The sequence below is a fragment of the Garra rufa genome, chromosome 13 (genome assembly GCF_049309525.1).
Source record: "Garra rufa chromosome 13, GarRuf1.0, whole genome shotgun sequence".
NCBI classification, from domain to species: Eukaryota; Metazoa; Chordata; class Actinopteri; order Cypriniformes; family Cyprinidae; genus Garra; species Garra rufa.
This window is the reverse complement of record NC_133373.1, coordinates 10305563-10321315: the sequence shown is the minus strand read 5'-3', so window position 1 is coordinate 10321315 and position 15753 is coordinate 10305563. Positions and strand designations below refer to the sequence as shown.

General features: G+C 37.4%; 1 protein-coding gene across 1 annotated transcript in view; it reads right to left on the bottom strand.

The window, feature by feature from the left end:
* The window catches only part of LOC141283396 (disabled homolog 1-like), a 40373-nt gene extending 31719 nt beyond the window's left edge, over positions 1-8654 (bottom strand). Inside the window, exons 1-3 of the mRNA XM_073816681.1 lie at positions 8615-8654; positions 6526-6744; positions 5089-5228 (exon numbers count right to left, since the gene is read on the bottom strand). Of these exons, the coding sequence (XP_073672782.1) occupies positions 5089-5228; positions 6526-6744; positions 8615-8654 (399 nt within the window). The remainder of the gene's footprint in view (positions 1-5088; positions 5229-6525; positions 6745-8614) is intronic.
* Between the last annotated feature and the right edge of the window lie 7099 nt (positions 8655-15753).

The window sequence follows — 15753 nt, the reverse complement described above, 5'->3', positions numbered from 1 at the left end:
CTTTCAGTAGCTGTGGTCTACTAAAAGCCTCAAAGGCATCTGGGCTAAAGTGGAGAGAACAAAGACGCGGGTTTTTAGGAAGTTTTATTCGTCCACAGACATCTTCCCATTTTCTTCTCCTCTTCTTATTGCTAGGAAAGAAGTAAAGATTTGTATTGTTTCTCTTGTTGCCCTTCAACTGAAAATTGCAACCAAAATCCGCACAATGTTGTGTCGTACCAGTATTTTATTTTCCAAATTGTGTTGCAGTAAAAAGAGCAACGTGTAGCGCCAGTAGCTCACCAAATGCAACCATTTGACATAATCAAAAATAATGGCGCCCCCATATTTCAAAATATGTATAAAACGATGTGGATTTTTAAATAACATAAATCTTTCATGGGTTTTCTACTACATATTTCAGTGAGAGAGATCATTTATGTTATATAAGTCTTACTAGCCAGGGTTCCCTTTTAACTTTACAGTAACAAAATTTATTCAATCACTAATATAATAATGATTTACCAACCTACTGAAGTACTAAAATCTGTTCTGTACCCATTATGACAACCACTGAAAAACACAGGCTGTAATGTGATTATGTAGAATTAAAGCTTTTCCACAAGCCAAAGTAAATACTAATATATAGAAGGAATGTACATATATTACAGTCCATCACTGTATATGTGACCCTGGACCACATTTATACATCATCTGAAAGCTGAATAAAGCTTTGATGTAGCATCGATTATGGTTTGTTTTTGTATGGCTGTATGTATGTTTTTTGTCATTTGTATGGAAAATATTTGCCTTGGATACAACTATTTGAATATCTGGAATCTGAGGGTGCAAATAAATAAATAAATACAATTTTGAGAAAATCACCTTTAAAGTTGTCCAAATTAAGTTCTTAGAAATGCATATTACTAATCAAAAATTAAGTTTTGATATATTTACGGCAGGAAATTTACAAAATATCTTCATGAAACATGATCTTTACTTAATATCCTTTGATTTTTGGCCTTAAAGAAAAATTTATCATTTTTAACAATACAATGTAAGGGAGAGTGGGGACGGTTGCAACAAGGGGCAGTTGCAACATTGCTTATTTATTCAAGCAGGAATAAGATACAGAGATGATATTCATACTGCACATGCTTTATTGGAAATTAGCCACATGTGATCAGTCCTTCTACCAAAAATCATTTTCTTGGTAAAAAAGTATTTTTTTTAGATTTTTTGAGATTTTTGGTCATAGTGTCTAAGTTGTTTGTGTGACGCATTGTAAAAACATATCATTTTAATCAATGCGTTCTTAGCTTCTAATAGGCATAGCTAGCATGTGTCAATGATATGTTGTCAAGCTAATATACCAAATTTTTTCATGGCTATCACTGTAGGGACAGTTGCAACACACTGTTGAAACCGTCCCAAAATGCTGTCCCTACCACAATATTGATTTAAAAGCTTGCCATAAAATTACATAATTGTAATTTTATAATGATAATACTAATGAACCTCTTTAATAGTTAGGTATCTCTACTTTTTTTAAGTAAATAGGTAAAAAATCTACTTGTTACTTAACAATGTTTTTCATTTACTATTCTTTGTTTTTGTTTTTTGTTTTTACAGCCAATTTACCTTATTAAAGACCCTGACTGTGCACAAAAAAATAAAGAAATAGCAAAATTATATTTAACAATGACTTAATTTCATTTTATTGAATGTTGCAACTGTCCCCTATTGTGGGGACGGTTGCAACATTTCACTTTGTCTATTTAAGTGTAAATTGTATGTATATTATCATATGTACACATGTTTTAGCCATATGGGTGAGTAGCTGACAGATGTGGCTTTATTGTATTACAATTTCGGCTTTCTAATACAAACAGTTTCTGAGAAACTAAAGGAAATGCAAAAAAGTGTTGCAACCGCCCCCACTCTCCCCTATTTTTGGCTATTGCTACAAATATACCTGTGCTACTTAAGACTGGTTTTGTGGTCCAAGGTCACATATAGCAAGGGAACTAATCATTAACCAATTAACATGTTTTTACAGGAGCATTTTATCATTAAAATTACCATATTTTGTTACACTGTACCAAAGGAAGCACACTGTGAGGCTCATAGTGTCCCAACACTATGAGTAAAATAACATTATCAAAGTAAATAACATTATTAAACTAAGGTGACTTTTAGTTCTTAGTGATGGTAACACATTTTGAATGTATGAGTACATTTTGCACTTTTAAGAAACCAAACAGCAATGCATTTTATTTAGTAATTCACAGACATCCTAACTTATCTGTAGTGTTCACCCACACACAATTCACACCGGACACAATTAATGTTCAACAAGAGGGGTAGAAGGAACGAAAAGCACCATCTTTCTGTAAAACTACTGCAAATGAGCGATAGAGAAGCTGAGATTGGTATGGAAAAAAAGAAAAGTGCCACCCCAGATGGTTGTGCACCGCCTTTGCCAAAATCAGACTGTGATGAGAAGAAATCACACGGCAGACCTAAATCAACTCAGAATTTTCTCACTCGATTTGTATATTTTCATAAACCACTTGTCAAGTCAGATTTGCAAAATATAAAGCTGCAATTATGAAAACCAAAAGCCGAAACTAGCTTGCTTCGTATACCCCCGAATCCATTCCAAGGTGTGTCTTTGGGGTGGGTTTGGGCGTTTCTCCAAACAGCTGGAGCCCTCAAGTCATCCAGGACCATAATACGTCCTTGCCAATCCGATGAGCTTGTTTCTTTATCTTCCTTCCAAGTGTGCAGGGAGCAGCATCCGTCAGTCATATGATGTATGTTAGCACACCATTATGCCTATCCATATGTGCTGGCACAATGATGAATGAGCCGTTCTAATGCTAGTAGCTGGAAGATCACGGCGGAGAGAGCACAAGCTCTGACATTTCAAACCAAGAAGTGGGAGTGTGTGCATAAGTGTTGCTGGAGTGATGAAAAGATGCAGACGTGAAATATAAAATATAAATCTCTTTTTGTAGTCCGGTGTGAGAGCAGGACATCATCTGTGGGAGAAGCTGGATAGACGCTTATGGAAGTTTTTTTTAAAGCGCAACGTGGCCTGATTATCAAGGGAGGATGGGGATTATATGAAAAGACTCAAGTCAAACTGTTTAAACTCTTCTTACCGACAGAGTGATGACCAGAGAGCCATAAAGAGTGAGAGAGAGGAATAAGAGATTAAAAATGACACTACGGGACTAATTTGTTTGCTAAGGAGTGGCGAACTGTGGGAATATGAGTATAGATTATGTGTCTGGATGAGTGAGAGGTAAACAGCTCTGATCAATAACAGTCTGGACATTCCAATCAGACCAACATGCAAATCAGACAGCGAAATCACCCTCTCTCTCAAACACACTAAGAATTTAAACGCTAGTGAAAAGGGTGCAATTTAGAGCAAACATACAGTAAGATACTGATTTTCCGAGGCATCAAGACAATGTGTATCAATGTCTAGTTATGTGTATCAGGGGCGTACAAATAGAGCAACCCACATACACATGGTAGTGTGACCCTGGTGTTCACATGGCTCATTACCCAATCTAATGGATGTGGTTTATTCATTCAACCAACTGAAGTTACACCTTTAGGTAACTAAATAAAGGGAAAGTTCAACCCCAAATAAATTTTTGTCATTAATTACTCACCCTCATGTTCTTCCAAGCCTTAAGACCTTCGTACATCTTCGGAATACAAATTAATATATTTTTGATGAAATCTGAAAGCTTTCAGACCCTGCATAGACAGTAACGCAACTGACACATTCAAGGTCTAGAAAGGTAGTAAGGACATTGTTAAAATAGTTCATGTGTAATCAGTGGTTCTTCAGTGGTCTAACGACGCATGCATGTGCATAAAGTAATTACTTTTGTTTTCTTTGCATACAAAAAGTAATGTAGATTCATAAAATCACATTTCACATGGACTGTTTTATTGATGACCTTACTACCTTTCTGGGCCTGTGAACATTTCAGTTTTGTTGCCGTCTATTCAGGGTCAGAAAGCTCTCAGATTTCATAAAAAATATCCTCATTTGTATTCTGAAGATGAACAAACGTCTTACGGGTTTGGAACGACATGAGGGTGAGTAATTATTGACAGAATTTCATTTTTGGGTGAACTATCCCTTTAAAAGAGGATGGCCCAAAACATTTATTATATTGTTTTTAAATAAAGTTAATTATAAATACTAAAGGAGAAGTTCATTTCCAGAACAAAAATTTACAGATAATTTACTCACCCCCTTGTCATCCAAGATGTTCATGTCTTTCTTTCTTCAGTCGTAAAGAAATTATGTTTTTTGAGGAAAATTTTAGGATTTTCATTTCAGGATTTCTCTCTATATAGTGGACTTCTATGGTGCCTCTGAGTTTGAACTTCCAAAATGCAGTTTAAATGGAGCTTTAAAGGTCTCTAAATCCCAGCCCGAGGAAGAATGGTCTTATCTAGTGAAACGATTGGTTATTTTCTAAAAAAAAATATGACAATTTATATACATTTTTAACCTCAAATGCTCGTCTTGTCTAGCTCTGCGTCAACTCTGTGTATTCCGGTTCAAGACAGTTAGGGTATGTTGAAAAACTCCCATGTCATTTTCACCTCCAACTTCAAAATCATCCTACATCGCTGCAGAAGTACCAACCCAGTGTTTACAAAGTGAACATGCAAAAAAGATCAAACACCCTTTACAAAATGGTAAAACAGCAATGTAGGACAATTTTGAAGTTTGAAGCTGCATTTAAACTGCATTTTGGAAGTTCAAACTCGCAGGCACCATAGAAGTCCACTATATGGAGAGAAATCCTGATATGTTTTCCTCAAAAACAAAAAACAAAAACAATTTCTTTACGATTGAAGAAAGAAAGACATGAACATCTTGGATGACAAGGGAGTGAGTGAATTATCTGTACATTTTTGTTCTGGAAGTGAACTTCTCCTTTAAATCCTAAAACTACACCTAAAAGAAAACATCTGCATTTTTTAAATGAACAAACATATTCATTATTTTATACTTTTTAGTCATTTTTTTCAAATAAACAAAACATATATAAAGCAACCAACACACACCTTGAGCTTCATCATTGAGTCCTGACAGAGTTTGTCTCCTCTTGCGGCAGTGACCTCATCTATCCCGATGAGCTTGGCCTTGTAGCGAACACCATCCCCCTTAAAACGCTTTATCAGAGCTGCTTCACTGCGGTCCTGCCCTGGAGAAAGAAAAAAAGAGAGGGAGATAGATGAAGCATACAGTCATTTGATGAATTTTGCATATCTGCAGCACATCTCCTCCTCCCTCTATCCACTATCATCTCAAAGTGCCATTACTTTTCCCACGATCAGCACAATCTGGACCTTGCAGCTGACAAAAATACTAAGCGATATTCTAATAACCCGTATTTATCCCAGCCCACATCCTCATATTTCTAACACTGTGTTCTGTTTGAGCAGTCGCATCTTTTATCTCAGTCTAGTTGTTGAGGTCCAGCTGTAGTTTGTCTGCATGAGCCTGCGGGCTTGTTCAAAGCCGCAGGGTTTAAAATCAACCCAGAGCTTTGAAAACCCTCTCTAACCCACAAATGCCCCACGCTTGGCGCCATATTCGCAGCTCAGAATGAAGGTCAAGACTGCTGCATGTGTGTGGCTGTAATTGCAGGTATGTCAGGCCTGAGGCATGATGGGGAAAGGTTGGTTTCTAAGTAACAACGCTGTGTCCAGGTCTGGTGTGAGGCGATAGGAGGGATGAAAGCTGAATATTTTTTTGAGCTCTCACATCAAAGTGGATGTCTATCAGCCAATCATGGCTTAGAAAGATCAAGTGGTTCCTCCCACACCTTCATCACAAAGCCTATAACTGGATAACTGGACTGGCCAATCGATGAGCCTCCAAGGATGTAGACCAATTAACTTGCTCACGCTCAGTGAAGCAAAGACAAACAGACCCAATTAGGTCTGAGCCTACAGTTTGATCAGTGGACAAAGGCAAATAGACACTTGCCAGGACACACATAAACTTACTTAGGCTTAATTGATTGCATGTACAAGAGGAAGGGTGAGAGGAAGGGTGAAAGGGGAATATGTTTAATAATAATAATAAAAAAAAGATCAGGAAGGACAGGCAGACCTTACTGACAAAAACACCATAAGTCAGTCAACCCACCAACCTCAATATCCACCCCCTTTGTATTTCTGTCTCCCCTTACCAGCTTGACATTTCTCGTTCTTGCACTTCCTGTCACTCTTAGCTCTTGTATTGTTGTGGTATCAGTAGTATCTTATGTTGACCTTGTTTCTACATACTCCTCCATGTTCTCCATTGCTGCTACACTCTCCTCTAAAAAAAGAGGGGTCAAGAATTAAACTATCACGCAAGCAGGGGGTGCACCAGTGTTGGAGAAGCTACTTTGAAACTGTAGAAGCTAGACATAATTTAAAGAATCTCAAATTGGATGTCAGCATTCAACAACATTTAACAGATCAGTATACACTAAATTTACCAAAACTGACTGAGTGAATGACTGACAATAGAGGCTGTGGTTTTCACCTCCAACGGAGGTTGACACTGGTTTGAAGTGTAGTGAGTGTAATGGCCAGATGGCCAGATGAGACCCGTGCAATTAAATTCTACTCTCAAGACCTCAAAAAGCGCACTAGAACCTGATGTTGTGGTCTTTAGCATCCTTGTTAGTGCACCTGCCACCAGTGCTAGTTGACGCTGCTTGAACCCTGTTTGGAGAGGTGAGAGTAGGTTCATTAATGCCAGGTTCACACTACAGTATTTTAAGCCAGATTTAAACCCGGTTCGCAAGTTATTAAGCTTGCTGACGGGTTTGACTGTGATCCGGGGAAAATCAACGAGTGATCAGCACTCTGCAAACTTTATGTGTGAACTACTCAACAACGCACCATAGAAGCTCGCTGATGCCTCGGCGACATCTCGTCGACACCTCGTCAGCATCTTGTCAGCGTCAGACAAACATCTAGCATGCTAAATATCTGGACTTGTTGGCTGACTCAACATCCTGTGGTGTCAGGTGTCGTAATGAGGAACAGCCAATTAGAGAGAAACGCATGTTTTGAGGTCACCAGATGAAAAAAAAACAAAAAACAGAAACATGGCATTAAGAGAAGTGTGGAGAAGAAATGAAGCAACATTTTTCAGAACAGATCATCATGCAAACAGCTTGCAGCGCTATTTTCAAATAAACAACTCGCACGTTGTTTCGCATAAATTCCTGTTCCACTTCTCGTGTGACAAAATGTGTTTGGGGTCTGGATAGAGTCATTGGGTTGCAGAATTGTTGTCAGCTCACGTAGTGTGAACACCACAATGACTTCAAGATCGACAGCAAGTCATGTACTCTGAAAAGCACAGGGATCTGCCAACATTTAAAGTTGTGTAGTCTGAACTAGGATTTACACTGATGCTGTGACCTGAATGGGAGTAAGGTTTGGAGGGTGAGTGTAGACCTGTCAATGTAAACTTCAGTCTCGGGGCCTCAAGAGAAGCACTGGAAACTGATGCTGTGGTCTTTATTATCCTTGTTAGTGCACCAACCTCCCATGCCGGTTGATGCTGATTCAAATACTCTTAGAGTGGTAAAGGTAGGACCAATTTAATGGGTGCTGTAAACTGGGTGGGAGTGGGGTTTAGGGGGTGAGTATGGAGGCCAAATAAGACCTGTGCAGGTAAACCTCATTCTTGGGGCCTCAGAAGGAGCAATAGAACCTGACACTGTGGTCTTTATTATCCTTGTTAGTGCACCCACCTCCCATACCGGTTGATGCAGGTTCGAATACCCATGGAGTGGTGAGAGTTGGACCAAGTTACATTGGTGCCATGACCCATGTGGAAGTAAGGTTTAGGGGGGTGAGTGTAATGGAGGAGAGAGCAGGTAAATCTCACCCTTGAGGCCTCAGCAGGACCACTAGAACCTTACACTGTGGTCTTAATCTTCCTTGTTAGTGCACCCACCTCCCATGCTGGTTGATGCTGATTCGAATACTATGGAGTGGTAAGAGTAGAACTTGTTACATTGGTGCCGTGACCCAGATGGAGTGAGATTTGGGGGGTGAGTGTAATGGAGGCAAGATCAGACCTGTGCAGGTAAATCCTACACTCGGGACCTCAAAAGGCGTACTATAAACTGACGCTGTGGTCTTTAGCATACTTGTTAGCACACCTACTCCCCATGCTGGTTGATGCTGATTCGAATACTCTTGGAATAGTAAGAATAGGACCAGTTACATTTGCGCCGTGACCCAGATGGGAGTGAGGGTTAGGGGGTGAGTGTAATGGAGGCCAGACGAGACCTGTGCAGGTACTCTTGGGACCTAAAAAGGCACATTAGAAACTTTCTGTGGTCTTCAGCATACTTGTTTGTGCACCTGTCTCAAGTGCTAGTTGATGCTGGCTTGAACCCAGTTGGAGAGGTCAGAGTAGGTCTAGTTACACTGGTGCTGTGACATGAATTAGACTGAGGTAGGTTTAAGGGGGTAAGTGTAGACCTGTGATAGTAAACTTCACTCTCGGGACCTAAAGAGTAGCACTTGAACCTGAAGCTGTGGTTTTTAACGTCCTTATAAGAGCACCCACCTCCCATGCCACTTGATGCTGAATCACACCCACCTCCCATGCCACTTGATGCTGAATCGAATAGCCTTGGAATGGTAAGAGTAGGAACAGTTGGATTGGATTGGAGTGAGGTTTGGGGTTGAGTGTAATAGAGGCCAGATAAGACCTGTGCAGGTAAACCTTACTCTTGGGGCTTAAAGAGGAGCACTAGAACTGATGCTGTGTTTTTTAATGTCCTTGTTAGAGTGCCCACCTTCCATGCCAGCTGATGCTGAATCGAATACTCTTGGAGTGGTAAGCGTAGGACCAGTTAAATTGGTGCCATGACCCGAATGAGAGTGAGGTATGGAGTAATGGAGACCAGATAGGTGTAGGCGAACCTCACTCTTATTTTATCAAGAAGAGTACTACAACTGACACTAGAGGATTTGGTCTTTAGAGTCCTTGTTAGCGGCACCTGCCTCCCATGCCAGATGATGCTGGTTTGGAGTGCTACAAAGATCTCTTTCACAAGGCTTGAAGCGAAGTAGAGACATCTGTGATTTTAAACAACAATTATGGACAAAACCTGAGGTAATTTACTCAATACAAACATGTGGAGAAACACTCAGCAATTTGTGTGTATAGCATACTAAAAATGCACATACAGTATGAGATGCCCTGCATCCCTCCAATGGAATCCAATGACAATCTGTGGTATGTTATGGGCTGTCCTGCTAGTCAGCAAGCAACTGCACAGTCATTAATCTATAAGAGTGGTGAGGAAAATTGCTCTGGGCTTCTAGTGCAACATATATCAATAAAACTGACACAATGTGACATGCTAAAGTAAGAGATGAGCCATAATGAATAGCAGTCTACGTCCTTCACATGCATAACACATACATTAGGCAGCTGACGAAGAGGAGCGTGTGATTCATGAAAGATGATGAATTAACAACTCTTCGAAGGTCACCGCACACATGATGGAAGGAACTCACTCATCTTTTTTCATTCAATAAACAGCCTCCAAAGTCATTCTGAACCCCACTGACATTATATGGATTAAAAACAAATTTTGTATAGATGTAAAGAATGTTGTATGGGTTTGGAATGACATGAAGGTGAGAAAATGAAGACAGAATTTTCATGTTTAGGTGAACTAGTACTTTAAACCATGCTCTGACTACAACGCTGACAGTTTGTGGAGAGCTCTGGCAAGCTGATAACTTTCAGCTGTCCCTCAGCGGCAGGAATGGGAAGGATAAACACTCATTTATTTCCCCTAGTTCAGACCGCTGCACCTGCAATGCCGCTTATTATTACTGCCTACCTTAGGGACTGAACTTTGGCGGTAAAGAACTGACCGTATGAGTGTGTGGGTGGGTATATCTGTGTCAGAAGGCTGCCAACAATACTGTCCAAGTAGAGATGTCTTGAAATGAGCTCAAGCTCTCTACCCTGCAGGGCTCCAAAGTCCTCATTCAGACTGAGGACAGCTTGCGGTTTCTTGGAGAGAAGTCTGGATATCACCCACTCCCATGGCTCTTCAAAATAAGGGAACTCTGGCAGACAGCTACAGTGAGCTGTTGACATTAGGTATAATTGAAGGAGGGCACAAGAGCTTGAACTGCTATGTGCAGTTGGAACTAGAAATCCCAAAACCAGAGTCCAAACAAATTTCAAAGAGAAACATTTCTGTAAATGTATTAAATTGGGAAAGAAACATCTAAGATTGGTAATAAAAGTAAAATATAATATGGTATAGACTAATACAAGGAGTAAACCTTCTATATAATGTTTGATATGTCTATTCAATATATGTACAGTGCCTAAATCTAACTAAATCTTTAATAAGCTAATAAATAAAACAAATATTACCAAACAAATCTGAAAAGATTCAAAGAAAAAAACTAGTTTAATCTTAGAAAGAGATAGAAGAAACAGGCTTACCTTACACACACACACACACACTCTCTCTCTCTCTCTCTCTCTCTCTCTCTCTCTCTCTCTTACACACACACACACACACACACACACACACACTCACTTTATTACTACTGGGCTGGCATCTCCCTGTGGCATTGTGTCAATGCCAGAAACCACACATTGCCTAATGACTCCCTACAAGACTTTTCATTTTCTTACAACACAGCTCCAGTCTTTATTGAATTAAAGCTGCTGCTGCTGCTGCCGACTTTAAAGTCCCTCTCTGTCTTCTTCCTCTCTCTGTATCTTCCTATTATTTTCGCCATGCTCCATGTTTCTCAAGCCTTTTATCTCTGTTTTCTTTCTCCATTTCTTTTCTTCTGCATCGAACAGAGATCAATATAAATTCAAACAAAGTACTGGTTCTTCAGCACCAAGTCGATACTAAAATAAAATAAAATAAAAAATAAATAAATATTGTAACTTTACCAGACTTTCTACAGTATTATTAATACACGTCATTAACGATTATTTTGTTTTTGAGTAACTGGTCGATCATTCTGATGATTAATCGAATAATCTATCTATCTATAGCTGTGATATTTTTTATTATTATTTGACCCTACAATCTATTTAATAAGAGATCAAATCAATTTTTATCACATTGAGCTAAATGCTATAGCGCTAGCAGGATTCAATCTGTTTGGTGTTGTAAACCTCTCTTTGTGTGATTTATTTATCCTTCAAGATGAAAATGGAAATTAATTAATGTTCCTTCTGAGACCAGCAGCGATAGTCGCGTTGTCGTTTGAAGTTGCTTAAAAATGTTGAGTTCGTTAGACTTCAAAGAATCGCACAGTTTCAAGCCTCGGTCGAATTTAAATCTGATAGATCTTAAATCCCCTCAAGTGAGATGCAGTCGAGAGACAACACGAGGAGCCGCGCACTCAAATACACACATGCACGTGCAACGTGTCTGAAAATGTTGTTGATGTAGGTCACTGCTGACAAAAGCACTAAAGCAGACACTTTAAGTTCATTTACTGTTCTCTCAACACACACGACATGAAACTGACTTCACCGAAACATAAAACTGACTGCGGGTTCATCTATCGATCCGCTCTAACAACCTTGTTCATTCGCTCTCTTCTTGAGAGCGAGAAGAAAGGCAGAAATAAAGAAGCTTCTGCTAATCTTATTAGATTGATGGGTAAGAACACATCAAAGTGTGTGAGATATCCATCAGTGGGCATGTGAGCGCATCTAATCAGCCTTCTGTAGAATGGACGAAATGGGCCAGTTCTCCACGGGGCGCACTGTCTTCAGACAAGCACCAAGTTTAGATGTTAAGTCTGCGTGTGTGTGCTTGTTTGTGCTATACATGTGACAGACTGATTTCTAAAAATGTCTCTAAAATATCAACTGTTAGATTATTTTTTGCCATGGTATTCACACACTACTTTAAAGAATACAACGGTATTATAAACATTTAACCATAAACATAAACGTAACTGAATTTTCAAAAAAACATTTTTCCCTGTTAAAAAATGTCAAACATATCATCATCATTATTGTTGGTGTTGTTGTTGAATGTTAGATGTTATATCACTACTACTAATGAAATCAATTAGTCATATTTAATTAATAATAATAATAATAATAATAATAATCATAATAATAATAATAAGTATTAATGTAATAATAAATAATATTAGTAACATATTATTAGTATTTAATATTAATATACTACTATATTAGATGCTATATTACTACTACCACTACTAATAATAGTATGATTTTATTAATTAAATAATAATTTATTATTATTATTATTATTATTGTTGTTGTTGTTGTTGATGAATAATAAACACTATATTACTACTACAAATAAGTAGTAGTAGTAACAATAAGTCATATTTAATTAATAATATGAATTATTATAACTACATAAATTACTATGATTTTAATAACACAATTAGTTACTATTAATATATTAGTAGTATTTAATAATAACAATATTATTAGTAGTATATTATTTAATTATTAAATAATAATCTATTATTATTGTTGTTGTTGTTGAAGAAAATTAAATGTTATATTACTATTAGTAATTAGAAAACACTAATTAGTAATATTTTAATTTAATAGCATAATTACTTGTAATGATTTCTTTAATAGTATATAATATTAATATTAATATAATAATTAATATAATAATATTTAAGATAATAATAATAATAATAATAATAATAATAATAATATATTAGTAGCAGAAATTGTAAATAAAAAATACATAGCATTTACAATATTAAATATTATTGAATATATGTTTTAATAATTAATTAATATTTAATATTTAGTGTGTGTGTGTGTGTGTGTGTGTTTAGCAGCTAAATTTATTCTTTCTTCTCTTCTTTGAATAATTTGTAGATTGTAAATACAATAATATATACTATTTACAATAGTGAATTAAATATTATGAATATAAATTAATTTATTACTTATTTATTTATTTTTGTCTAAACCTTTTCACTTTTATGTACGATGTGTGGTCTGGTAAATTAAAATGTCTGCCTAATAGATTCTGCGTATAATTAACAGTTTTTAAAACATTCCTCATTCAAAGTGTAAAGAAGTACTGTCATCATCTCCTCTGTGCCATGAAAATACATCAGCTTTGTATAGCAACTGTAACAGGCAAAAATATTTGCGATCACACAAATGTGAAAATAAAGTAAGCCTGGGGTGTTTTGCATTCACAATCTGCATTACAATCAAATCACGTTCTCCAAGTATCCAATTCCTTGACATGCCACAGAATTATTTTTGCGGGGAACACGTAATGTAGTCCTTATATTGTTTTGTTTATTATTAATGCAACAATAACTGATTTGAATTTTGCCAGGTGTACAAGTTTATGTGCATGCGTATGTGTGTGATTATGTGCCAGTCTATGATTCATTTGTCATTTATACAGTCATAAGTTTCTCCGCAGTGTTCCTGACCCCTGTGGAGAGAATCCACACAAATCAATTCAGAAGGACAGACGGGAGAGACAGAGAGGTCCCATAAACCCCAGACTGTCAGATCACATCCACTGAAAACTATCATCAGTCCTTGGCGATACACATTTCATCGTACATCTCTAACAGACAACTAACAGCAAATATCAGACCTCGACCTGAGCTAACTCGATACACACATCAGCAGAGATATACGCTCACCGCACACACATAGAGACATGAAATAGAAGACAGACAGGACAGGTAGAAATAATTATTATATCTGTAAGCTAGTATTAGGGCTGCTCGATTATGGCAAAAATCAAAATCACGATTAGAGGTCATTGGATGCAAAACTCACTTTTACATGTTGTTTAAACATTAATGTGTGTAATTTGTGTACATAACCACCCTACAATGATAAAAATCCACCCAGTGGTATTTTTTTAATCTTTAAAAGTAATATCTCCTTTTTAAAATCAGGTCATTCTCAGATTCTTGTCTGTGTGACGGCACACCGACAGAGGCCGCTCCCACGATAGTTTATTGACATGAGCACCTTACCTTAGACCTGCCCTCACTGAGCTGAAACAGTAAGACTCCGATCGCCATTGTTTCGACTCAGGTGCAGGGGACGACAAGAATGTCTCCGACTGAGTGATTGAGGTGTTCTGTTGTTGGATGTTATAATAAACATAGCAGTCGTCATTTACTCCCGACATCTGAGTCACTGAAGACGCATAGGATTAACGTTACTTTCATTTTTTAAAGGAAAGCGCCGATCCCGATCTACATATGCATCTATGTTCATGCCTATGTTCGTTCACCCACAGCAGAAGTGAGTATTAGGATTTATTTTTATGCGTAATGTAAACATTACGGCTCGTCATACCACTGCAGAGAGGGGCGGGGTGAGCAGAGCTCATTAGCATTTAAAGGAACATGCAACAGAATATCTCTCTCTAAAAAGGGCTGATTTTGACAAGGTAAAAAGAGTGTTTTTTACACTACCATCTAGAAATTTTAATTATAACCTATAAGTAGGTTATAGAGATCATTAAGACCCTAATGAATCATATCAACTTGTGAAAAATGGGCATCCGATGACCCCTTTAACACTACTATGACTGGGTCCAAAAGTTCATATTAGTGATTCATTTATACAACAGAAAAAAAGATACAAATGAAAAAAAAAAATACTGAACACTTATGCAAGTCTTAAGTAGTCTAACAGCCTACTACAGAAATTGAATGTAATTATTTGAATGTAAAATAAAACAGCGTCTTCACTGTAAGAATTAAACGTGCTTTGTTTTTTATTAAAACTACAAAAGTCCTTCATTCAAAAGCAGTGACTGATTTTTCTCTTTGTATTTTTACGTTTTGATGCACAGAGACGGCAGAAGAAATATTATTTGTTGCCGCTTTAAGAGGCACACGGATACAATATATTGTTACACACGTATTTTCATTCTCAACTGTTTATGATCATTTAAGACATAACTGACAAGGGTTTACATGAATAATCACCAAGCGCCTGATTTTGAAATATTTTTGCATGTATTTGACCATTTAGGCGCACCTTGAGCTAAAAGATAACTTTACATGTCCGTGTTCTGCTCCGTCTCTGAGCGCATACACAGAACAGCGCAAGTTTTCATATGCGCTTATAAAAACACAACATTAAAGAAACATTAATAAATCAAGCATGTCCCGTTTTATGAAAGTAACGTACATGATTTTGCTGATTTGCATGTGAAATTAGGCATTTATGAAGGAGCGAAAGCGCACCACTGGAAAGGGGACGGAATAGAGTGCAATAATCGTTTCATCTCGATTACTGTATTCTCATAATTGTTTGAAGCCGAAATCGAAACCGAAACTGAATTTTGATTAATTGCACAGCCCTAGCTGGTATGATGCAAAACAATGACAAAATTTACATTTAGATAATATAAGCATTCAAAACTTACAGTCTATAATTTCCGCCAATACGGATCAACGATTTTGATGACATCACCCTGCACTTCAGCTTCTCATCAAACTTTCTGTCCAATCAAATGCTTTCTAGAATCCAAAGAGTCCCGCCCCCTACACTATAAATAGACGCTGAAGACTTGACTTAGTATTTTAACAAGCTATTTGAAAACTATTTAGCATTACTCTAAAAGATTTAAACATGAATGTACACATAAGCGCTTCCCTGTGTGTCTGTCCATGGAGTGGACTAAAACACGTAAGTAACATGTG